The sequence below is a fragment of the Hemiscyllium ocellatum genome, chromosome 19 (genome assembly GCF_020745735.1).
Source record: "Hemiscyllium ocellatum isolate sHemOce1 chromosome 19, sHemOce1.pat.X.cur, whole genome shotgun sequence".
NCBI lineage: Eukaryota > Metazoa > Chordata > Chondrichthyes > Orectolobiformes > Hemiscylliidae > Hemiscyllium > Hemiscyllium ocellatum.
In genome coordinates this window covers 32,480,674-32,507,811 of record NC_083419.1, presented here as the reverse complement: position 1 = coordinate 32,507,811, position 27,138 = coordinate 32,480,674, and the positions used below count along the sequence as shown (strand labels likewise).

The window sequence follows — 27,138 nt, the reverse complement described above, 5'->3', positions numbered from 1 at the left end:
TTAATCATTTTCAGGGTCAGAGAGGCTATTCAATAACAATGATGACTTTGTATGCTGTTAAAAGTGCAGTTACTCATGATTGAACAAGGTCTAAGAGCTTCATTGGGTTTTATAGCAAAGGCAATGTGTAAATAGTTGAATTTAACGACAAATGAGTAATTCCACTCCCAAAAACTGCAACAGCAACTCTGCAGAAGAGCAATATATCACTGATAAAACTTTTGTATTTCAATGTTTAACTACACAAGTGTGGTCACCAGATGTTACTGTCAATTCTATGTTATAGTAATAGTGTGTAGTGGTGTGGAGTGACAGCCTCACCATTATTAATATTACAAATCCCAGTCCATTAAGGTAACTGTGTGAGGATTTGAATTTCAAATGGAAGGTGTTATGACTTGAAGTTAGGCTTGCTTCCAAAGTCCTACCTGAAATGCTAATAATAGACCTAAACAGCATTATCCAGCATGTTGTGGAAAATATAATTATTTAATCTCACCTTTAAGGCAGGTTCAACTCTATTTATTTGTGTTTATCCAGATGGGTTAGGGAGGACTGCTCTGAATGCGGAGAGGATTGACTTACAGATGTATGCAGACCTTGAAAAACAGCAGGAAACTGAGGACAGATGTTCTAAAAAACACACTGAACAAAAGCTGGCCATAACAAATGAGAAATAGTAGTCAGCACAGCTGATAGCAATGCAGCATTTCAGTGTCAATGATGGCAGGTAAGTAACTTGTTGTTGCCAAAGAGTAGTGGCAAAAAATACTTGTGAAGTTTGACCTGGTCTTGTCTGTCTTTTGACAACCTGCTTTCATTTCAAAAAGTAATGAGGATGCATGTGATGTGCAGCTTTCTTCTTCCTTTTCTGTCATGATATTATGGAAAACATATGCATACTGTGCTGTCATTGTTGATTGATTTATCCTGTTGATCTACAAGGTTGTACACAGACTGCAATTTTCTTTAAGTGCTCGAACTGAGCAAAGTCTTTACAATACAAGCCTTTATGTCCATGCATGGTTGCAAATAGAATTGCGAACTAGTGTTTTGGAGACTGTTTGCAATCATAGATTCAGCAATCTCTTTACTTTGTCACAAATTAAAATAATGCACTAGTGTATTAGATATCTTTTAAAAAGGTTGAATTATCATCTAGAAATTTGCACATTACCCCCTGGAAAGTCTGAGGTCTTTCTACCACATTCCAGCACTTTCTACCAGAATGTGTACCGCACACCAGGACTTCCATTTAGCCTCAGTCAAAGCTGGATATTCAAGGAACAGTGTCATACACATTGGTAAAAGGTGACCAGTATTGACAACAGTACATCAGAAGCAACACCTCAATCTATGCAATCCAGCACTCTAAGGTGGAACATCACGCTTTAGAGTTCCAGTTAGGCCAATATTTTCTTTTTAAAGTTCTCTGCAGCATGCCATAAAGTCACTCCAATGAAGGAGGGTGCTTCAGTAAAGGCCTGATGCTAAGAAGACCTCAAATGCATCCATGTTGGTCTGAGCTTCGCTGAGAGCTTTCAAAGGCATAAAGACAAGCGTCCTATAGGAACCCTCTCCGAACTTCCCTGTGATATGGGGTGAGAAGTAAATCAGACCGAGGCTTCTCTTATCAGAATTGAATCATCCAATCTAAATGGAGTAAAAACAGAAGTTGCTGGAAAAGCTCAGCAGATCTGTCAGCATCTGTGGAGAGAAATTCAGAGTTAACATTTCCGATCCAGTGACCCTTCCTCAGAATTCCAGTCTAAATGGAATTCTGATTGTTCACTGCCCACGCTGTTTCACCACTGCCATACCCTTCCAAATGTAAATGTGCCTTTACAATCTCTCCAGGTATTTAAGCTCATAAATCATAAAGTCATAGAGTCATAGAGATGTACAGCATAGAAACAAACTGTTCAGTCCAACCCATCCATGCCGACCAGATATCCCAACCCAATCTAGTCCCACCTGCCAGCACCTGGCCCATATCCCTCCAAACCCTTCCTATTCATATACCCATTCATTTGCCTCTTAAGTGTTACAATTATACCAGCCTCCACCAATTCTTCTGGCAGCTCATTCCATACACTTACCACCCTCTGTGTGAAAAAGTTGCCCTTAGGTCTCTTTTATATCTTTCCCCTCTCACCCTAAACCTATGCCTTCTAGTTCTGGCCTCCCTGACGCCAGGAAAAAGACTTTGTCTATTTACCCTATCCATGCCCCTCATAATTTTGTAAATCTCTATAAGGTCACCCCTCAGCCTCCGATGCTCCAGAGAAAACAACCCCAGCCTGGTCAGCCTCTCCCCATAGCTCAAATCCTCTAACACTGGCAACATCCTTGTAAATCTTTTCTGAACCCTTTCAAGTTTCACAACATCTTTCCGATAGGAAGGAGACCAGAAGTGCACGCAATATTCTAACAGTGGCCTAACCAATGTCCTGTACAGCCGGAACATGACCTCCCAACTCCTGTACTCAATACTCTGACCAATAAAAGAAAGCATACCAAACGCCTTCTTCACTATCCTATCTACCTGCAACTTCACTTTCAAGGAGCTATGTCCCTGTAATCCAAGGTCTCTTTGTTCAGCAACACTCCCTAGGACCTTACCATTAAGTGTATAAGTCCTGCTAAGATTTGCCTTCCCAAAGTGCAGCACCTCACATTTATCTGAATTAAACTCCATCTGCCATTTCTCAGCCCATTGGCCCATCTGGTCAAGATTCTGTTGTAATGTGAGGTAACCCTCTTAGCTGTCGACTATTATTCCAATTTTGGTGTCATCTGCAAACTTACTAACTGTACCTCTTATGCTCGCATCTAAATCATTTATGTAAATGAAGAGCTGCAATGGACTAATTTTTGTTTCATTTCTTTCAATGTTTCTTTCTGACCATAATGTTGAAAAGTATCAATATAAGATAGCAGGCTTTCCTTCAGTGCATAGTATCAGTGGTCCAGCAATTCTGAATTAGAATAGCACAGAAGCAATGATTCATGGTATGTGCCTGTACCCATTCATTTTGAGGTAGGTATGACACAAAATGTGTCTTTGCACTCATCTGCATGATTCCAGTGCAAGAATCAGTGCATCTAGCACTGGCTTTCTCTTCACAAGACTGCCAGCATGGCCTGCACAACAATATTTTCTAAACATATGGTACAGGCAGCCAATTTGTTTCTTGTTCTATGTAAATGTAAATAGAAATGGTACTTGAAGTTGAGCCCTATATCCTCCCATATTCCATAATCCCCGAAATCCATTGATTTATGTTGGAGGTGTTTGGCTGTAGTTTTACAGCTGCATAGAGGTAGTGTTGGAGTAAAGAAGTGGGTAACTTCTTTGAGAATGGGTCATTTAGTCAACCACCTTCTCTGGCTAATCTTGCCTGAGTTGAGAAGGAAACATATTCAACTCTGAACCAGTAGTCAATAATTGCCAACGTCATGGCAACTTGGAGGCTAGGTTAGGTGTTGCTGTGATCTTACCAGCGGCTTTATGCTGCAGGCAAATCCTGACAAGTCTCTGGATGCCGTCTTTCACTGGAAGGCCAGAGAGCCAGTGAGAGCCTCTTTATTTTAATTCCCAAGCTCCTGCTTACCCATTGTGCTCCACCATCTCACCTTGGGCAGCTAGTGGCATAGCTGGGAGTCCTTATCCACAATTTTCACCTTTCACTGTGTCTAGGAATCACTTTCAATAATACAGACCTACTCAGAGGGTGTCTCCAGCTGGGTGCAGCCTTGTATTCTACTACCTGTTGCTGTGGTACACATCTGTTGCAGTGGGGCTGCTGACAAGGCAATGCCTACTCTCTTCTGGCTCAGTTGCCAGATAAGTGGCACTAGTTGACTACTTAATGCTGTTGGCTCAGAGTTGTTCCTTTTTGCTGAATTCAGGCAGGATTGGTCAGAGGCGGAACTGGGCAGATGGGCAGCAAGATTGAGACCTGCTTTTAGTCTCAACCTCTGAAAATATTTAAAGGCAGTGAAATTCCATCTCAGAGACCTCAGTGATTTGCAAGGCAATGCAAAGACGTAAAGGTTTTAGCCTTCACCACTGTGAAATGTTCTATTCACAATAGGAATTGTTCATATTTAACATTGAATTGGAAGTAATTTGGTGACAAAACAAATATTCTGTAAGAAATTTATTGAGATTGTCCAAGCTGTTTTCAATTGGGACTAACACCTGAGAGAGCAAACAAATGCATAACCTTTAACTCCATCTGTCAGTCATACTTTGTTGCTCCAAAACACACTAAGACATAAATTAAATTTGGAGACAAACAGTATATATTGTGCATCAAATATGTATTACAAGGTATTTATCCCTTCAGCTCATTCCTATAAATTGCGGGTTGCTGTGCTAATATCTGCAGTATGTGAAACATAGTTTCATTGAATTTATAAATTTGCAATCGTGGATTCAGCCAATTATGAAAGCAGCTGTTAAACAAGTTACAGCACTCTTTACAAACTTGGCACAATTAGAACACTGTTCAACAAAATACTTGAAATATTTCAAATTTCAATTAAGTCTTTATCTTCTCTGCTCCATTTTCTACTTGAACGCATAAGAACAGGAGTAGACCATTCAGTACTCCAAGTCTCTGTAATAGCCACAACATCATAGTCCCAAGCACAATTCATGCTCAAAGTTCATTATCTTTATTCCCTGGCTTGCTGTGTTCTCCCAGCCTCCTGCTTGTCTACTCAGCCCTTCAACTTGGAGAAAGTGAGGACTGCAAATGTTGGAGATTAGAGTTGTAAGTGTGGTGCTGAAAATCACAGCACATCAGGCAGCATTACTCATTCCTGATGAAGGGCTTATGCCCGAAATGTCGATTCTCCTGCTCCTTGGACACTGCCTGACCTGCTGTGCTTTCCAGCACCACACTCTCAACCCTATTCAGCCCTTCAAGCCTGTCCTGTACCCTATAAGATATTGATCCTTATTTCAACTCTATTTGTGCTCCTTTGTTCCATATCCCTTAATAGTTCTATCTAACAAAAATATATCAATCATGATATTGAAATAAATAAAATGATCTTTCCTTGGCAGCTTTTTTAAGTAACGAATTTCAGACTGCCAGCATGATTTACATGAACATTTATTCTCTGCATTGCTGCACAATCTGGCTCTAACTTTGCGTTTTATGACCTGTTGTTTGTAGAAACATACAATACAGAATAGATCCTTTGGCCCATTGAGGAGAAAGTGAGGACTGCAGATGCTGGAAATCAGAGCTGAAAATGTGTTGCTGGAAAAGCGCAGCAGGTCAGGCAGCATCCAAGGAACAGGAGATTCGACATTTCGGGCATAAGCCCTTCTTCAGGAATGAGGAAAGTGTGTCCAACAGGCTAAGATAAAAGGTGGGAGGAGGGACTTGGGGGAGAGGCGTTGGAGATGCGATAGGTGTGTTGATTCGGTTGCCTGAGATAGAATGCCCCTCCCCCAAGTCCCTCCTCCCTACCTTTTATCTTAGCCTGCTGGACACACTTTCCTCATTCCTGAAGAAGGGCTTATGCCCGAAACGTCAAATCTCCTGTTCCTTGGATGCTGCCTGACCTGCTGCGCTTTTCCAGCAACACATTTTCACCTTTGGCCCATTGAGTCAATACTCAACTAAAATAATGCTTGATCTAGTTTGGCAGGGGGGATGGGAACCGGAGCTACAGATCTGAGGATGGAGTAGGTAGCAGACAGCCAGATACAGCATGCAGAGAGTCTGTGAGGAGGGATAGACAGTTGATAGGGTAAAATTGCAGTCAGTATAATGGGTTGAAGTGTGTCTATTTTCACACAAGAAGTATCAGGAATAAGGGAGATGAACTTAGAGTATGAATCAGTGCTTGGGAACTATGATGTTGTGGCCATTATGGAGACTTGGATATCATAGAGGCAGGAATGTTTGTTGCATGTTCCAAAGTTTAGAAGTTTCAAAAGGAATGCTAGGGGGAGGGTGTGGGGGGGAGGGTAGGTAAAGGAGGTGGGGGAGTGGCATTCCTAATCTGGAATAGTATTGCAGCTGCAGAAAGGGAGGTCATCAAGGAGGGTTTGTCTGCAGAGTCAGTAAGGTGGAAGGTAGAAAAAGGAAAGGAGCAGTCACTTTATTGGGATTTTCTGCAAAGCCCCCAGTAGCAGCAGAGACACAGAAGAGCAGTTTGGGAGGCAGATTTTGGAAAAGTGCAGAAGTAACAGGGTTGTTGTCATGGTTGACTTGAATGTCCCTAATATTAATTGGAATTTCCTTAATTCAAAAAGTTTGGATGGAACAGTTTTTGTCAGGTGTGTCCTGGAAGGATTCCTGACTAAATATATAGATAGGCCAACAAGAAGGGAGGCCATATTGGATTTGGTGCTTGGTAACAAACCAGGCTAAGCATCAGATTTCTTGGTGGGAGAGCATTTTGGTTATAGTGATCACAACTCACTGACCTTTACTATTCCCATGGAGAGGGATAGGAGCAGACAGTATGGGAAAGTATTTTATTGGGGGAGGGGGAATCACGATGCTATTAGGCAGGATCTGGGGCATCTAAATTGAGAACAGATGCAGGTAAATGCATGACAAAAATGTAGAGATTATTTAGGGAGCACTTACTGATAATGCTGGATAGGTTTGTCCCACTGAGGCAAGGTAGGGTGTAGGAACCTTGTGTGACAAGGGATGTGGAACATCTAGTCAAGAGGAAGAAGGAAGGTTATTTAAGGTTGAGGAGGGAAGGATCAGACCAGGGTCTAGAGGGTTACAGGGTAACCAGGAAGGAACTGAAGAATGGACTTAGGAGTGCTAGAAGGGGATATGAAAAGGCTTTAGAGGGTAGGATTAAGGAAAACCCTAAGGCATTCTACACTTAAGATAAGCAAAAGGTTTGGCCAGAGTGAGGGTAGGGCCAATCAGGGATAGTGGAGGGAACTTGTTCCTGGAGTCAGAGAAGGTAGCAGAGGTCTTGAATGAAAACTTTACTTCTGTATTTATTACTGAGAGTGACCTTGACATTTCTGAGGACAGTGTGAAACAGACTGATATGTTCAATAGGTTGATGTGAAGAAGGAGGATGTGCTGAAAATTTGAAAAACATAAGGATAGATAAGCCCTCTGGGTGAGACATGGTACACCCAAGGTTACTACAGGAAGTGAGGGAAGAGATTGCTGTGCCTTTGGTGATGATCTTTGTGTCCTCACTGTCAACTGGAGTACTGTCAGATGATTGGAGAGTGGCAAATGTTATTCCCTTGTTCAAGAAAGGGAATAGGGATAATCCTGGGAATTACAGACCAGTCAGTCTTACATCTGTGGTGCCCAAATTATTGGAGAAGATTCTGAAGATTTATGATTACTTGGAAAAGCATAACTTGATTAGAGATAGTCAGCATGGCTTTATAAGAGGCATATCATGCCTCACAAGCCTTGTTGAATTATTTAAGGATGTTACAAAACACATTGATGAAGGTAGAGCAGTGGATGTGGTGTATACGAATTTTAGGAAGGCATTTGAGAAGGTTCCCCATGGTAGGCATATTCAGAAAGTAAGGAGGCATGGGATACAGGGAAGTTTGGCTGTCTGGATACAGAAATGGCTGGCCCATAGAAGGCAGAAGGAGATAGTAGATGGAAAGTATTCAGCCTGAAGCTTGGTGGCCAGTAGTGTTCCGCGGGATCTGTTCTGGGACCTCTGCCGTTTGTGATTTTTAAAAATGACGTGAATGAAGAAGTGGAAGGGTAGGTTAGTAAGTTTGCAGATGACATGATTGGTGGATAGTGTGGAGGACATTGACTGGATGCAGAACTGAGCTGATAAGTGGCAGATGGAGTTCAACTTGGAAAAGTGTGAAATGCTTCATGTTGAAAGGTTGAATTTGAATACAGAATACAGGGTTAAAGGCAGGAGTTTTGACTGCATGGAGGAACACAGTGATCTTGGGATCCATGTCCATAGATCCCAAAGTTGCCACCCAAGTTGATAGAGTTGTCAAAAAGATGTATGGTGTGTTTACTTTCATTAGCAGAGGGATTGAGTTTAAGAAACATGAGGTTATGCTGCAGCTTTATAGAGTCCTGGTTATATCACACTTGGAATATTGTGTTCAGTTCATTTTAGAAAGGATTAGATTAGATTAGATTAGATTAGATTAGACTTACAGTGTGGAAACAGGCCCTTCGGCCCAACAAGTCCACACCGACCCGCCGAAGCGCAACCCACCCATACCCCTACATTTATCCCTTACCTAACACTACGGGCAATTTAGCTTGGCCAATTCACCTGACCCGCACATCTTTGGACTGTGGGAGGAAACCGGAGCACCCGGAGGAAACCCACGCAGACACGGGGAGAACGTGCAAACTCCACACAGTCAGTCGCCTGAGTCGGGAATTGAACCCGGGTCTACAGGCGCTGTGAGGCAGCAGTGCTAACCACTGTGCCACCGTGCTTTAGAGAGGGTGCAGAGGAGATTTACAAGGATGCTTCCTGGACTTATGAGGAAAGGTTGACGGAGCTAGGGTTTTTTCTCATTGGAGTGAAGAAGGACGAGAGGTGACTTGATAGAGGTGTACAAGATGATGAGAAGCATAGACAGAGTGAATAGTCAGAGACTTTTTCTTCGGGCAGAAATGACAATGATAAGGAGGCATGCTTTTAAGGTAATTGGGGGAAGGTTTAGGGGAGATGTCAGAGGTCAATTCTTTACACAGACAGTGGTAGATGTGTGGAATGCACTGCCAGCAGTGGTAGTAGAGTCAGATACATTAGGGACATGTAAGTAACTTTTAATAGGCGCATGAATGTTAGTAAAATGAAGGGTATGTACTTTAGTTTGGTCTTAGAGTAGGATAAAAGGTCAGCACAACATTGAGGGCCAAAGGGCCTGTACTGTGCTATATAGTTCTATGTTTTATCTTATACTGTCAAGATCATACTAATACCTACACTAGTCCTCCCTTCCTACACTAGGCCCATAGCCTTGTATGTTATGGCATTTCCAGTAGGTTTTAAAGATTGTGAGGTTACCCACTTCAACTATGCTCTCAGGCAGTGCATTCCAGACCACTGTCAGGGTGAAAATGTTTGTTCTCAAGTTTCCTCTAAACTTCCTGCTTTTCAATGTAAAATTATGCTCCCTTGACTTTGATCCTTTGACTAAGGGAAACAGCTGCTCTCTATCCACCCTGTCCATGCCCACATAATCTTATACAACTCTATAAGGTCCCCCCTTTTCTACTCCAAAAAAAAACAACCTGAGCTTGTCCAGCTTTGCTTTGTAGTTGAAATGCTCCATCCTAGATAGCATCTTGGCAAACCTCCCTTACAACCCTCCAGTACTATCGCATTCTTCCTATAGTGTGGTGACCAGAACTCTATACAGTTCTCCAGCTGTGGTCTCACCCATATGGAATACAACTCCAACATGACCTCCCTGCTCTTATAACCTATGCCCTGACTGACAAAAGCAAGCATCCTGTATACCTTCTTAACACACAATTAACATGTCATACCACCTTCAGTGATCTGTGGACAAGCACCTATGTTTCTCTGAGCCTCTTAGTACCTTACCATTCACTGAGCAATCCCTTGTTTTGTTTCTTCTTCCAACATATATCACCTCACATTTATCAGGGCTAAATTCCATCTGCTACTGATCTGTTCATCTGACCATTTTGCTCCTCTCCTCCTAGTATCTGAATTTCTTCAGCCAGAGCATAATGGATCTATAGAACACTTTGCTGCTGAGGACGTGAAGGGTAAGTTATTGAGTGTCTGTATCATCGATAGATAGGTTATTAATTTGTAAAGAGATCAAAGATTAGTGAAGAGAAAGTAGATGAATGGAGTTTAAAAACACATCAACAATGATCAAATGGCATAATTCTGCTCCTATATCCTATGGACTTTTTGTATCCTAACACCTTCGTCCTCACTGCCAACCATCAACTTGGTGCCATCCGCAAACTTACTTATCTTCCCTCCTACATCCTCTTCTACATCACTTATGGATATCACAATAATAATTGAAGCAGCACTGTTTCCTGTGGAACGCCACTGCAGACTAGGGTCTCGTCACGCAAACAGCTTTCTAACACTACCCTCTGTCTCCTATCACTAAGCCAACTTTGGATCCAACTTGCCAAGTTACCTTGGATCCAATGAGGTTTTACTTTCTTTACCAGTTTCTCATTTGGAAACTTACCGAACGCCTTGTGAAGTCTGTATAAACTACAACAACTGCCCTACCCTTATCGGTCACCTTGTCGAAAAATCCACTAGATTGGTTCAGTGTGACCTCCCTCTGACAAAGTCATGAGAACTACCCCGATCAAATTTTGCTTCTCTAAGTGGAGATTAATTTTCTCCTTCTCGATTTTCTCAAATAGTTTCCCTATACTGATGTTAGATCCATTACTTCCAAAGTTCCCTTTCTACATCTACTGCCCTTGTAAATTGGAACTCCCTGGTAGTTAATCCCATGAGAATAAACAATGTATTTCAACCTGACCTAATAAATTCTGTCATCACCTTAAATATCTTAATTAGATAAGGGTTACTGTTTGGGAATACAAGTTTATGCAACCCTACTCAAAATGTAACTATTTTAGCCGTGGTACCATTATGATGAATCTGAACTGTAAACCTTCCAAAGGTAGAGTTGCCAGAATTGAATGTCATACTCCAGAAGCAGTATAACCAGAGCTTCATATGATTGTGACATAGTTTCCTTCACTTTATATTCCAGAAACCTGATGCTGGATAACCATATATATCTGTGATAGTTAATCATATAGTTTGAAAAAATATGCATGCAAAGAGCATCTGTGGTTGAGTTAACTGCCCTATTATTCATCTGAAAAATTTTATTAACTGTGCTCATTTCTGGATTAATCTTTTTTTTTTCTGATACAGTGCAGAAGTTCTTGAATTATTTGAGGTCTCACTCACAATTACCTCCTTCCACATGGACCTTGTCATTGTATGTAATGGTTTCCGTTCTATTGCTTTTCCTGATTTTCTAACCATGACATCCCACCATTCTCATATGTGTAACAACAGCTTTCTACGCCAGCCTTTAAAATGTTAGAAGCTGTCTTTATCTCCAACCATTCCAGATACTTTCCTATAAAACTCTGAATGCAGATGGAGAAAGAACATAGGATTAAGAGAAGATCTAGGTACACATCTATGATATTGTAGAAGAAACTTTAGACATTTGAAAAGCTTTTCGTGACAATAGAAATTATTTCTGCATCACAGAATTCTCTTCAACTTTCAAAAGAAGGCAATACAGGAGACCGAAATTTCATTAACGCTCTAAAGCTTGGACTATGTTTCTGGATACTGACTGAGTCCACAGCTGATTGAGTTATTTGAAGTAAATTACATTTCTTGTAGGTTCTAATCAAGAATTTAGATATAATTCACATTGTTATCCATAATATTCTTCCAGATTATAAAATTTAAGCAGTACAAATTATAACATAAATTATAAACTTTTCCAGCAATTTCTGTGTTTGTTAACAACTTTATAAAATTTGTCAAGAATCAAGTAAAAGTTTCCATTAGATTACTGTACTACCTTTAGAATATTCTTTGGTATTTGTACTGGTTTTGATGTATCTGTTGGAAAGAAGTTTTGGAATGCATGACTTGCGGACAAGACTGGAAGATGCGGTTGAACATATTGCGAAGTATTGTGGTGCTGATACGCATTATCCCATCTTTCTTGCTGCTGCAGTTGTTCTCGCATCAGCTGTAACCAAAATCCAGTCCGTGTCTGCATTTTGACTTTGTTCTGCTTATGGAATCCTTTCAGCTAAAATAAAAATTAAGAAGATATTTCACTTCATATGTTTTTTTTTTAGTGAAGGTTCATTGTCGTGTATCTTAACAGTAATTAATAGGAGGTTCAATTAATTCAACGAGGCTGCATTCCAAGGACTGACAATGTTATCAATGTGAGGTGAACGTAAAGATAATATTATTTTGAAGTAAAATTACTAACATGTTTGCAGAAAAAAAGACATGGAAATCAGATTTCATTCAATTTTTAACAATAATCAATCAATCTGTTATGTCTCATTTGTCAAAGAAAAAATGGATGTATCAGTTTCTTAATGCTATCCTAATGTTCTTCTACTCATCAATTCATATTTGTACCAACCCTGAGAAAACAACACAGTGGTGACCCATGATGCCCACTTTGCATTTCTCAGGTATTTCTGAGGTTGAACCTGAATGGGCACGAGATGCTTGTAAACAACTATCAGCAAAGTGATGAGCAGGAACCTAGTGATGCTTCTCATCTCATAATATTCTGATAATGGAAAGTGAGAAAGCAATTGCTTGCCAATAAATATTGAGCTGTAAGCCCTGCAGTCAATTTCTGTGTGATCTGATCACCTGAGCGTAGGTAAGCAGCAAGAAGGCAAAGTGTGTAAACATTTTTTTATCAGATGCTGGATGCCATCTTCAGACCCAATAGCCCTTCGGGTTATATTAATAGATGGGCAACAGGGTAGTTTGTCTTTACAGCTGCCGTTCTTTCAATCTTCCCACAATCGCAGGTACTTGTCATAGTTCAGAGGATTAACTGCACTGGAAGAACATAGTAAAATTGTATTAAGTCGAATTGCAGGGGACACCACCCACAAATACATTTAAGGGGAGCTTTGGGATAGCCAAGGAGGCCTCCGTGCAAACAGTCTTATCTGAAAGCATACTCTTTGTGACAAAAATGATAATGAAATCACAGTAAATACGAGTAAAATGTCTACATTTGTGATTTGTTCATACCTTACATTGACCTGACCTTGCACAATAAAAGACATTGAAAAATGGTGAGAGTTAGCTTTGTAAAAGCACTGTTATCTTTTTCTGCTTAATGTGCTGTCCTCAAATATGTGATACAGTCACCATATCGATAATACAATTTTTTTTTCTCTGTCTTCTTGTGTGGCAGTTCAAAATGCTGCCGATCTTGGTGGCTTTCATGGTTTCAGGTAGGGAAACAGGAGAACGGCAGTCTTTTGTTAAATTCTTCAAGGTCATTAGCCTCCTGAGTTGAAGAACATATTACAGTTACTTTTGCCTCATCTGTCAGTTCCATTGGGCAGTGAACAGTGTCATCCACCTCAGGGTAAATTTCCATGACAGCATCTTGCAGGTAAGTGAAAAGAGCCTGGTCCTTGGGCTGGTTAGCCTCACCTTGCTTCGCCTCAGTTTTGGTGTCTTGCGCAGTCAAACTCTTTTTAAACACAGATTATTGTGGCTTTCATTACTGTCTTCCATACCTCTGGTTATGCTTCTGACTCTTATTGATTGTCCCAATGACCTGAGAGATCGGTTCCTATTGATAGATGGATTTCCAGTTTCTAATCACCCCTGTCTCTTGATTGGAGCTTTATCATGGTGTTGGGAGACAAGAGCATCACTTTGGTACTTTTCAGTCCAGCATTGTCTGGGTGAGTGGGGCTATTGTCTGAAATGACAACAAGCCTAGTTTTCTTCCATTTCATGTGTTTTGTTCACTTTCCTTATCTATGCCTCAAAACTACTGGCCATCATCTATATAGTTTTGTTAGCCTCACCCTGAGTGGGATCCTGACATTCACAAAGCAACATCACTTCTTGGACTTTCCTATCGCAAGAAGAGGCCAATCATGTTGGCACAGATTATAACAATGTCATGTTCCTTGCTTCACTTTCCACCTTTATACATTAAATGTGATCTGATAAAAGAAAGTAAATAGTTTGGTTTCATCTGCATTAACAATGTCTCTCAGTGTATACTTATTCAGGACCTGGGCAAGGCTAATTTTGCAACCAAATATCGATTATTGCTGCCGACACTGTCAGAACCTCAGGGTTTACTGTGTAGATGGTTTCTTCTGAATTAATCCAGCCATCCCTAGCTGCAAGTAATGCCTTGTGGCGAAATACAATGTTTATGCTGCCGGTTGAGGGTCGGTCCTCTGATAAGTGTAATTTTCATTTCGGAAAGATTTTCTGTCAAGGCAAAATGTCTGCCGGCCCATGTGAAGGGTTACAGCTGAAACGTCAACTTCTCCGCCTCCAGATGTTACTTGGCTTGCTGGGTTCTTCCAGCCTCCTGCTTGTCTATGTTGGATTCCAGCACCTGCAGTTTTGTTTTGTCTCAGCCCTCGTGTCGATGCAGTTCGGGGTGTCAGATGGCCATGAGATATGGAAGGAAGCACCTGGGCACACGGCCATTGATGAAGCAGAGCTTCCCCTCCCCGGCGGTGTCTGCAGCGTAGGTCCTTTCAGCTGCCAATCCTTCACAGCATTCCTCCAAACTCCTGGCCATTCGGACTTTTTTTGGTTGTGCTGCTATGTCAAGGATGGGCACTTTCTAAAGTCAGCAGATCATGCCCAAGGACTAGGGCAATTGCTGTGAATAACATCCTTCCACACTCTCAAATCCCCATCCCCACCAGCTTCTCTCTCTCAACACCTCCTGGTCCAGATTCCAGGATATTTATTGACAGCCGCTGGAACTGTGCCTCTGCCCGAGGCTTCACTGCTTCATCCACCATGCATTGGCTCACAAGCTGACCCCCATCTCGGCCTCATGATGAAATATGATGCAGGTCAATCAGTAAATAATGACACAGAATGCCAACAGACCTCTGGCAGTGCCGTCTTCAGGATTGGCTGCTATTTTCCATTCCCTCCTAATGATGCCAGGTTCTTCTTCACTCATGTGAGCTCTTTGTACCACCTGTGGGGAGCCCTTTGTCATTTTTACAGTGTTTAAATTTCTCTGTTTCACCTTGAAAATATTCTCAATGCATTGGCTCTCTTAGCACAAGTAAAGTGTTTTTTTTTAGATTAGATTAGATTAGATTACAGTGTGGAAACAGGCCCTTCGGCCCAACAAGTCCACACCGACCCGCCGAAGCGCAACCCACCCATACCCCCACATTTACCCCCCACCTAACACTACGGGCAATTTAGCATGGTCAATTCACCTGACCCGCACATCTTTGGACTGTGGGAGGAAACCGGAGCACCCGGAGGAAACCCACGCAGACACGGGGAGAACGTGCAAACTCCACACAGTCAGTCGCCTGAGTCGGGAATTGAACCCGGGTCTACAGGCGCTGTGAGGCAGCAGTGCTAACCACTGTGCCACCGTGCCGCCCCACGGTGATGAGAAAAATGCTCTCAAAGATCTTGTTTGACTGACTGTCTCCTCATTGTACTTGTTGTCTATTCAGATTGAAAGAAATTGAGCACATTGTCCTGTATCATTTTTCACTCAGCATGAACCCTCAGTGTACCCACTGTGGTAGCTTCCAAACATTAAATGGGTAGACACAGTCTGAAAAGAACTCTGTCACAGTAAGCGACACAAGCCCTTCAGGCCAGATGCAAACACTTAATGCTGTACCGCTGTGTGGCAAAAGCCTACTCACTGCTGTTAAACTGATTGTACAGGAAATTTGCATTATTCCTGACGAACACTGGAAAACTGTGTCACGTGCTGGTGACCTTCTCTGCTCATTAAAACATTCCCAAAGATAGCTCTCTGCATGAGACTATGTAGCTTCAACAAGCATGAACTAATTTCTAGTCTGATTTTGATCATGCAGTGGTGAAAAAAACTACGCAGTATTTTTCTTTAGAGACAGAGAAATCTTTCATCAGCTCAGCACATTCAAATACCCTTTTAAACTCCACACACCCATAGATTTGCTCTTTTCAACACTAATTATTTCTTTCTGACTCTCTGTGCAAACTTAATAGGCAGATCGTCACTATTTTGCAAATTCAATTCTCCCCAACACAATAACTACAGCAGATTTGCCCATGCAGCGGTAGGTAATGAAATTTATGTAAGAAAATAATCTGATATGAGTTATGCATAGCGCTTGAATTAAAAAGAATCAATTTCCTGGGCTTGCTTCTACCAAATATAAAGACCATCATACTCTCCTGCTTCTACAGAATTGGAATAACATTTGGATAAAAAGATAAATGTCTCAGACAAAGATTTCCTCTCATTGAAAGAATTTGGGTTTGTTTAAAATCAAAAGAAAGTAGCTGCATTTACTTATCTGAAGAATAATGCTGTCTCAGTTGTTCCTTGTGCAAGGCTAATGAATTGCAAATATCACCTCGTTTTAACGTAATCTTTCAGATCTCAGGAAAGACAATCTAATATTTATAGAACCATGTGGCTGATTTTTCAATTCTATATTGAATCAGGATTGGGAGAGGGAAAATGGGCATGTGGGACTTACCAGCTTGCCATCCAGATGCTGCCATTTTGATTGGTTTAGACAGTCAAACTTCTCACTTGAAAGTACAAAAACCATGTAAGTTAGTGTCCTGTGACATCACTGGGGCATTGTCATTCTCATTAATTTTAGAGAAGTGACTGGGTGGCACAGAGCAGAAATGTCTAATGCTATTTGAGTTATTAAGCTTTGTGTGCTGAGGTTGTTGGTATTTATCTGCAGAGCTGAAGCAGTGTTTTAAGGAATTGGTTTGCTGAACCTGCTAATATGGCATTCCCTTGTTCAGTGCAGTATTTGTTTTCCTGAAGATTGAGAACAATATTGGCCACTTAGTAAAGAAGGAAATTTGCTGTAGTCCTTCCATACCATAGGGCTGCCAGGGAGATGATGAGTGGTGGTTTCATCCAAGGGTCGCCACACCTCAGGCGAGGGGAGAAGTTGAGAAGAAGAGAACCTCATGGTAACCTCAGTTGGTATAGGAATTTAACCTATGCTGTTGGCAACACTCATTCAGCTGTCCAACCAAATGAGCAAACCAATCCCTTCCTCTTAGGCGTAGCTGCACGGAAAGAAGGAATAGGAACTTGCATCAAAGAGAAAGAAGGTTTCATTCAACATCATATGGGACTGTAAGGAGCTGAAAAAAATTGCCTTATGCTCGTCAGGATCAACAGACCCACATTGAGCTACCTAAGCATTTATAAAAGGAGATTGTACTTCATACAGAGGCTATATCAGCTTCCTGCAGAATGCTACAGCCAATCATGGCAGATGTTCCTATGCAGCATTTAGTGAATGTTGCATGTTAGGCATGTTGTCTTTCAGATGAGACATTCAAACAAAGTTAGGTGCATGTAAAAGATCCCATGTCCTTATTGCAAAGAAGAACTGGGAGGAATCATCGACTATGTCTCAGATAATATATTTTTCCCCTAAATGAATATCAATAAGAAAATTATCCAATTGTTATCCCATTGCTATTGGTGTAAACTTGCTGTGTGCTATTTAGCTTTCATGTTTTTTGCAACAATAGTGACTGCAATGCAAACATAATGCACTGGCTTAAAGTGTATTGTGATGTTCTGAGATCATGGTAGATTCTGTATAAATGCAGTATAAGAGGACAGATTGCAATTTTTTTAAAATCAGTGCTCAGACTTCACCTTTCATTCTTTTAATGCCTGAGTTAAAGCAAACATATTAGTGGTGTCTAAGATGTGGTTCAGGGTTAATAACTGGCTTCCAGATGGAAAGGGCTAGCTGAGCAAGCTATCAAGCAGAAAAACAAAGCTGGAATTATGGTGCAGAGGTTTTAACATAATCCCATCAGGATACCTTCACTTGTTGATGGTAATTTGAAGGTAGCTTTTGCTTAACAAGGACATAACATTGACAAAGCAGTTTGTTCAGGAGACAAGAAACATGGCAGATCATATGTCCATGTCCTAGACACTGCAGTGACTATACAGATGGCTACAGCAAATACTGTGATTCCCAATGGATGTTATTCCACATTGCAATGCTTCAATAAGAAATCACAGAATCCTTAGGCTGTCCTTTTCATTGTGTCCAGCAGATGGCTTCAGATGAGCGTTCATGAGTTATTTTCAACCAGCTTAGTTGAGGGAAGAATATTTCAGCTGAATTACCTCTGAAAGGAGACTGACTGATCCAAGCAGTTCACCAATTCTTAACATTAATGAATTGAAGACGAGACAAACTAGATAAAACCTCATTTTGTGAAAAGGCAATACCAATTGTAAGAACTCCGCATCCTGGAAGCAAATTAAAGATCTTTGGTGTTTTGTGATTTTTCAAAACAATTTTAACCTTTTAAAAATGAAATATTTAAACATGACTTTTGTATAGCAGAGCTCATGACTTCAGAATATTGCAAGAACGTTGCAGATAATTAAGATACTTCTGAAGAATGTTGGTTATTGTGCCTTATAGTTGGTGGACAGGCTTTGGGGAATCTGGAGATGAGTTACTCACCGCTGTATTCCTAACCTTTGACATGCTCTTGTAGCCACTGTGTTTATGTGGTGAGTCCAGGTGAGTTCCTGGTTAATGATGATAGTGTGGAATTCAGTGATGGTAACCACATAGAATGCCAAAGGTGATGGTTAGATTGTTTGTTACTGGAAATTATCATAGCCTGGCATTTGTGTGGTGCAAATGCTACTTGCCACTTATTTACTATAAACTGACCAACTCCCACAGCTACCTAGACTACACCTCCTCCCACCCTGCTTCCTGTAAAAACGCCATCCCATATTCCCAATTCCTTCGTCTCCGCCACATCTGCTCTGAGGAGGACCAGTTCCAATACCATACAATCCAGGTGGCCTCCTTCTTCAAAGACCACAATTTCCCCCCAGACATGATCGACGATGCTCTCCACCGCATCTCCTCCACTTCTCGCTCCACCGCCCTTGAGCCCCCTCCCTCCAATCGCCACCAGGACGGAACTCCATTGGTCCTCACCTACCATCCCACCAACCTCCATATATATCGTATCATCCGTCGTCATTTCCGCCACCTCCAAACGGACCCCACCACCAGGGTTATATTTCCCTCCCCTCCCCTATCAGCGTTCCGAAAAGACCACTCCCTCCATGACTCCCTCATCAGGTCCACACCCCCCACCAAACCAACCTCCACTCCCGGCACCTTCCCCTGCAACCGCAAGAAATGCAAAGCTTGCGCCCACACCTCCCCTCTTATTTCCCTCCAAGGCTCCAAGGGATCCTTCCACATCCACCACAAATTCAGCTGCACCTCCACATATATCATTTACTGCATCCGCTGCACCCGATGTGGCCTCCTTTATATTGGGGAGACAGGCCGCCTACTTACAGAACGTTTCAGAGAACACCTCTGGGAGACCAGGACCAACCAACCCAACCACCCCGTGGCCCAACACTTCAACTCCCCCTCCCACTCCACCAAGGACATGCAGGTCCTTGGACTCCTCCATCGCCAGACCATAGCAACACGACGGCTGGAGGAAGAGCACCTCATCTTCCGCCTAGGAACCCTCCAACCACAAGGGATGAACTCAGATTTCTCCAGTTTCCTCATTTCCCCTCCTCCCATCTTGTCTCAGTCCCAACCCTCGAATTCAGCTCCACCTTCCTAACCTGCAATCTTCTTCCTGACCTCTCCGCCCCCAACCCCACTCCGGCCTATCACCCTCACCTTATTACCCTCACCTTAACCTCCTTCCACCTATTGCATTTGCAATGCCCCTCCCCCAAGTCCCTCCTCCCTACCTTTTATCTTAGCCTGCTTGGCACACCTTCCTCATTCCTGAAGAAGGGCTCATGTCCAAAACGTCGATTCTCATGCTCCTTGGATGCTGCCTGACCTGCTGCACTTTTACAGCAACACATTTTCAGCTCTGATCTCCAGCAGTGGCAGGCCTCACTTTCTCCTGCCACTTATTAGCCCAAGCTTGGATATTGGCTCAACTTTGTTGCATTGAACATGGGCTGCTTCAGTGTCTGAGGAGCCCTGGATGGTGCAGTCATTGGTGAACATCCCCACTTCTGACATAATGACAGAGGGATGATCATTGATGAAGCTGCTGAAAATGGTTGGATCGAGGACAGTACCCTGAAGTTCTCAGTTTCAAATAACCTCTTTAGGGTATTAATGAAGTACCATTGGTCTGGGGGTTTTAAGTTAAACTTTTACATTGAGGTAACATTTTTCTTAACAGCCTTAAAGCTACCTCTCTTCCTCAAAGGCCTTTGTTTTACCCATCCAGCTGTGGCCAGGTCTTCTGCAAACTGCTTCAAACTGAAACAAAAATCTTTTCTTCCAAGCTATGGAAATCCAAAAAAAATGTAGTTCTAGAATTTTCTATCTGAAAGCTTTATGCACTATACTGTTAACTTTGGTTATTCATAAACTCTCTCAATCCCCGTTATTCTCCAGGAAGTTTCTTTCTAATACTATGTTTGAAAGAATATCACGAAAGCTACATAAATGCTTACATTTTAATCATTAAACCCCTTTAGACACATGAAAAACCCATATGACACTAATTCAAATTTCAAAACTCCAAAATAAATTGCATTAAAACATAGATAGATCACAGACTTCTACGTCAAAATGTAGAAAATATGACAGTCAAATTGTGAACAGCAATCTCCCACAATTAACATTAATTACTTGGTAATCTGTTTTATGTTACGATTAATATATACTGTCATTGGGAAAAACACATTGAGGGTTTGAATAATAGAATCCCTACAGCCCAACAAGTCCACATTGATGCTCCGAAGAGTAACCCACCCAGATCCATTTCCCTATCACATTATTCAATATACAAACCTAACTAATGCACCCAACCTTTACTTCTTTGAACACTATCCTTGGCCAATTCACCTAACCTGCACATCTTTTGAGTGTGGGAGGAAACCACAGCACTCAGAGGAAACTCACGCAGACACGGGGAGAATGTACAAACTGCACACAGACAGTCACCCAAGGTTTGAATCAAACCCAGATCCCTGGCAATGTGACACAGCAGTGGTAACCACTGAGCCACCGTGCTGTCCCATATGCATGTATGCATTGTGCCAGTTTGTAATTATATTTTCATTGTGGCTGATTTGCTTACCTTTAGGAATACAGCTGGGATTTGATCTTCAACACAGTCATTAAGTTGCAGGCATACCACTCAGTATTCACATACATTTCAGACATGAAAAACTAACATGAAATTTGCAAACCTTACATCAATTTTCTTTATGTCGTTTTAGTTCTCTCAATGCAACAATATGGTGAGTCAAATATAGCATATCCATCACAGTCTCAGTTAAATCTTACAAAGAAATCATTTTATTTTATTGCTTTTAGTGACCAAGTAACATCATGCAGTTTGACTCAGATATTGATTAAAATGCATAGTAAAGGAGTGGTTTGCCCTTTGACAAAATGTGAATACTTGTTCTGAACAAATCTAATATTTTAGTTCTTTGTGCAACAGAGGCTGGTCCAATTGCTCTCCTTGACTCATACAACTTGTACCAGGATACTGTCGGACAAAAGGACAGGACAGTGGTTGGCACTGCTCATGACACCAGGCACCCGGGTTCGATTTCACCCTCAGACGACGGTCTTGTGGAGTTTGTATGTTCTGCCCATGTCTGCATCGGTTTCTTTAAAGGTGCTTCAGTTTCCTCCCACAGTCCAAAGATGTGCAGATTGAATAGATTGGCCAACTAGATATCCCAACCCAATCTAGTCCCACCTGCCAGCACCCGGCCCATATCCCTCCAAACCCTTCCTATTCATATACCCGTCAAAATGCCTTTTAAACGTTGCAATTGTAACTTCCTCTGACAGCTCATTCCATACATGTACCACCCTCTGCGTGAAAGGTTGCCCCTTAGGTTTCTTTTATATCTTTCCCCTCCCACCTGAAACCTATGCCCTCTAGTTCTGGACACCCCTACCCCAGGGAAAAAACTTTGTCTATTTATCCTATCCATGCTCCTCGTAATGTTGTAAACCTCTATAAGGTCACCCCTCAGCCTCTGACACTCCAGAGAAAACAACCCCAGCCTGTTCAGCCTCTCCCTCTAGGTCAGATCCTCCAACCCTGGCAACATCCTTGTAAATCTTTTCTGAACCGTTTCAAGTTTCACAAAATCTTTCCGATAGGAAGGAGACCAGAAGTGCATGCAATATTCCAACAGTGATCTAACCAATGTCCTGTACAGCTGGAACATGACCTCCCAACTCCTGTACTCAAAACTAACCAATAAGGGAAAGCATACCAAACACCTTCTTCACTATCCTATCTACCTGCAAATCCACTTTCAAGAAGCTATGAACCTGCACTCCAAGGTCTCTTTGTTCAACAACATTCCCTAGAACCTTACCATTAAATGTATAAGTCCTGCTAAGATTTGCTTTCCCAAAATGCAGCACTTCGCATTTATCCGAATTAATCTCTATCTGCCTCTTCTCAGCCCATTGGCCCATCTGGTCCAGATCCTGTTGTAATCTGAGGTAACCCTCTTCGCTGTCCACTACACCTCCAATTTTGGTGTCATCTGCAAACTAACTAATGGTATCTCTTATGCTAGCATCCAAATCATTTATGTAAATTACAAAAAGTAGAGGACCCAGCACCGATCCTTGTGGCACTCCACTGGTCACAGACCTCCAGTCTGAAAAACAACCCTCCACCATCACCCTCCCTCTTCTACCTTTGAGCCAGTTCTCTATCCAAATGTCTACTTCCCCCTTTACTCCATGAGATCTAACCTTGCTAATCAGTCTCCCATGGGGAATCTTGTCAAACGTCTTACTGAAGTCCATATAGATCACATCTACTGCTCTGCCCTCATCAATCTTCTTTGTTACCTCTTCAAAAAACTCAATCAAGTTTGTGAGACATGATTATCCACACACAAAGCCATGTTGACTATCCCGAATCAGTCCCTCCTTTCCAAATACATGTACATCCTGTCCCTCAGGATTCCCCCCAAAAACGTGCCTACCACTGAGGTCAGGCTCACTGGTCTATAGTTCCCTGGCTTGTCTTTACCGCCCTTCTTTAATAATGGCACCACGTTTGCCAACCTCCAGTCATCCGGCACCTCACCTGTGACTATCAATGATACAAATATCTCAGCAAGAGGCCCAGCAATCACTTCTCTCACTTCCCACAGAGTTCTCGGCTACACCTGATCAGGTCCTGGGGATTTATCCACCTTTAACCGTTTCATGACATCCAACACTTCCTCCTCTGTAATCTGGCCATTTTGCAAGATGTCACCATCTATTTTCCTACAATCTATATCTTCCATATCCTTTTCCACAGTAAATACTGATGCAAAATATTCATTTAGTATCTCCCCCATTTTCTGTGGCTCCACACAAAGGCCACCTAGCTGATCTTTGAGGGGCCCTATTCTCTAGGAGAAAGTGAGGACTGCAGATGCTGGAGATCAGAGCTGAAAATGTGTTTCTGGAAAAGCACAGCAGGTCAGGCAGCATCCAAGGAGCAGGAGAGTTGACGTTTCGGGCATGAGCCCTTCTTCAGGAATGAGGAAAGTGTGCCAAGCAGGCTAAGATAAAAGGCTGGGAGGAGGGACTTGGGGGAGGGGTGTTGGAAATGCGATAGGTGGAAGGAGGTTAAGGTGAGGGTGATAGGCCGGAGTGGGGGTGGGGGCGGAGAGGTTGCTATAGCAACATGACAGCTGGAGGAAGAGTGCCTCAACTTCCACCTAGGAACCCTCCAACCACAAGGGATGAACTCAGATTTCTCCAGTTTCCTCATTTCCCCTCCCCCACCTTGTCTCAGTCCCAACCCTCGAACTCAGCACCACCTTCCTAACCTGCAATCTCCTTCCTGACCTCTCCACCCTTTGCATTGAAATAAATGCAGTTTAATTTATTAGTCCGACCTTGTTCCTGCCTGCCCTGACTGTTTGACCTGTTTCTGTTCTCAACTGTACCAGTCTCACATTGATCTCTTTGCTCACTATCTCCCTCGGTCACACATCCCCCCAACCCCGACCTTACTGGTTTAAATCCTCCCGAGCAGCTCTACGAAATTTCCCTGCCAGTATATTCTTCCCCTTCCAATTTAGGTGCAAACCTTTCTTTGTGTACAGGTCACTTCTACCCCAAAAGAGATTCCAATGATCCAAAAATGTGAATCATTCTCCCATACACCAGCTTCTCAGCCATGCATTCATCTGCTCTATCCTCCTATGCCCTCACTAGCTCATAGCACCGGGAGTAATCCAGATATTACTACTCTCGAAGGCCTCCATTTTAAATTCCTGCCTAACTCGCTGTAATCTCCTTTCAGAATCTCAACCTTTTCCTTTCCAGTGTCGTTGGTTCCAATGTGGACAATGGCCTCTTGCTGGCCCCTCTCGCCCCGTGAGAACATTCTGCACCCTCTCTGAGGCATCCTTGATCCTGGCACCAGGGAAGCAACACACCATTCTGATTTTTCGCTGCTGGCCACAGAAACGTCTTTCTGTACCACAGACTATAGAATCCCCTAACACAATTGATCTCTTGGAACCCGACGTACCCCTCGTTGCATTAGAGCCAGTCTCAATATCAGAAACTTGGCTGTTCGTGCTACATTCCCTTGTGAATCAATCACCCCCTTCATTTTCCAAAACAGCACATACTTGTTTGAAATGGGGATAGCCACAGAAGACTCCTGCACTACCTTCCTCTCTCTCTTACCTTTCCTGGAGTTAACTCATCTATGTGACTGTATCTGCAACTTTTAGCCCTAGATGTTCATTGCAGCCTGTCCAAGGAATAGTTGTAAGTCAACTTGGGAGCTGTACAGATATCAATGAGGAGTCTAATCAGCTGTCAGTTGTGGCTCTTTTACCCAGTGAGAGAAGAAGCCGGGCCATGCTAAATCCTTTTTAAGTATGTTTCACTGGAAGTCAAGAGTGTGCTGCTGGAAAATCACAGCAGGTCAGGCAGCATCCGTGGAGCAGGAGAATCGACTTTTCAGGCATAAGCCCTTCATCAGGAATTTCACTGGAAGTCACTGGAAGTCAAAGGAAGCTTATCAGGGCCACTGCTGTGTTGGGCAACTTGGGAAGTTAATTAAAGTCGGCAACATGCTGGAATGCAAGATAGCATGAGTGCAGTACAACAGGGATGTGTTGCATACATGATGTAGTGAGCTGCAGATAACTGTGAAATAACCCATTCACACTGATGGAGAGAAACCCTCCATGAAATTCCTGAAGTTGACACTGCTGATTTTTAGGTAAGTTCAGCCCTTTGAGAATATTGTTTTGGCAACTTAATACGAGTGAGAAAATAACTAAGAAAGTGTAAAACCAAACCCTAAAAGATAAAGATATTGAAATTAGTATCAGTTTGGAGGATATGGGCCGGATACTGGCAGGTAGGACTAGATTGGATTGGGATATCTGGTCGGCATGGATGGGTTGGACCGGAGGGTCTGTTTCCATGCTGTACATCTCTATGACTCTAAGTGTTCTTAAGCTGTTTTGAGTTTGTTACCAGCATCAAAACGGCATTGTTTTATCAGCTCGAATATCTATTGCATTTAATTAATAAGATTGTCAAAAACCAGAAGTAATATATACAATGAGGATGCCCTATGCTGGCTCTTTTACATATATTTATTATAGTTTTAAATAGTTCAGCAACGACTACAAATTTCTTTAAACTCATGGCAGATTTCAAAAAGAAATTTGTGCTCACATTTTCCAAATAGGTTTAAAACTCTGGATTAGATAGTATGCCAAAATGATGGTTTTCAGGATGAGCTTTGGCAAAACATGTGTGTACTGCAATCCTGAATATAAAAGGGTAATTTCAATACTTTCCTGGATTAAAGACGTGTTCATTTGTGTACATTATTCACCATTGTTTTGAGGGTAATGAAAATTCATTGAACTACCTACCACTGGCCCTCTTTTGTTCCATCAGCAACAGTGTCAATTTCAGAATCAATAGATTTTAATTGCATCCATTGTATTTTTCAGCTGTTTTTTGGAGGAAGTAGGAGTTTGTCAATTTCAACAGCATATTACCTCAAATTGCAGATTTTCTTTTCCAAAGAGAGTATATTTCTAATCTATTATTTCAACTAAAGTTGAGATAATAGATTTTGAGACATAAAGAAGATATCTTTAGACACCTGTAGTGATGAACAGAGGAACACAGAATCAGGATTAGATCATTTAACCCCTTGGTGGGATTTTCTAACTCAGACAGAAGGCTGGTTGACTCATCAGAAACAGAGGATGGATAAAAATATGCTATTTTTGAGTTGGCAGGAGTGATGTTATAGATAATCGACAATAGGTGCAGGAGTAGGCCATTTGGCCCTTTGAACCAGCACTACCATTCATTATGGTCGTGGCTGATCATCCATAATCAGTATCCTGTTCCTACCTTATCCCCATAACCCTTGATTCCACTATCTGTAAGAGCTGAACCCATCTCTTTCTTGAATGTATCCAGTGACTTGGCCTCCACTGCCTTCTGGGTCAAACATCCCATACATCCACCACTCTCTGGATGAAGAGGTTTCTCCTCAACTCTGTTCTAAATAGCTGCCCCTTATTTTTAAACTGTGTCCTCTGGTTGATAGACAATATTATGTGGCTCAGGAATCAATGTGGGCCCTCAATTATTTCTAAGTTATATCACTGACTTGGGTAAAGGGACCAAATTTATAATTGCTAAATTTGCTTTTGATACAAAGCTAGGTAGGAAAGTAAGCAGTAATGAGGACATAAAGATTGTGCAAAAGGATATAGTTAGTTAAATAACTAGATGCAAATTTGATAGCTGGAGTCTAACATAGGAAATGTGGACTTTTCCAGTTTGGCAGGAACGTGTAAAAGCAACATATTATTTGGATCGAGCCAGATTGTGGAACTCTGAGGAACAGAGGGATCTGGGTGTCCAGGCCTATAAATCACATAAAGTTAGCAGGTGCAGCAAGTGATTAGGAAGGCAAAAAGAATGCTGTTGTTTATCGTAAGGGGGATGGAACCTAATGGATCCTTTCACTCCAAGTATTCCCAGGAACAACTGCCCAAATCTTCAGAACCAACAAACAAAGCTGAAGTGCAGAAGTCAGGACTGCACTTAGGTGGGAGGGAATGGGGGGGGGGGAGAAAAAGAATTTTTGAGTGCACACAGGTGCAATGGGCAACACATAATTTTACATGAGCTTACATTTTTGTAAAGATAAGAGTCTGCTGTAAATGCATTTTTCGCTGTCAGTCTAGTTAAGTTGCACCCATATCAGAGATGAGCATCATCTTCAGACTTCCTAAGCATAAAAAATTGAAAGGGCCGCATATTGCTCTTTTCT

The 27,138-nt window shown here is 42.0% G+C and overlaps 1 protein-coding gene across 1 annotated transcript in view; it reads right to left on the bottom strand.

Moving 5' to 3' along the window:
- LOC132825055 (transcription factor EC-like) overlaps positions 1–27,138 on the bottom strand; it is a 146,785-nt gene that overhangs the window by 98,521 nt on the left and 21,126 nt on the right. Inside the window, exon 2 of the mRNA XM_060840061.1 lies at positions 11,588–11,824. Coding sequence (XP_060696044.1) covers positions 11,588–11,791 — 204 coding nt within the window. The 5' untranslated portion in view covers positions 11,792–11,824. The remainder of the gene's footprint in view (positions 1–11,587; positions 11,825–27,138) is intronic.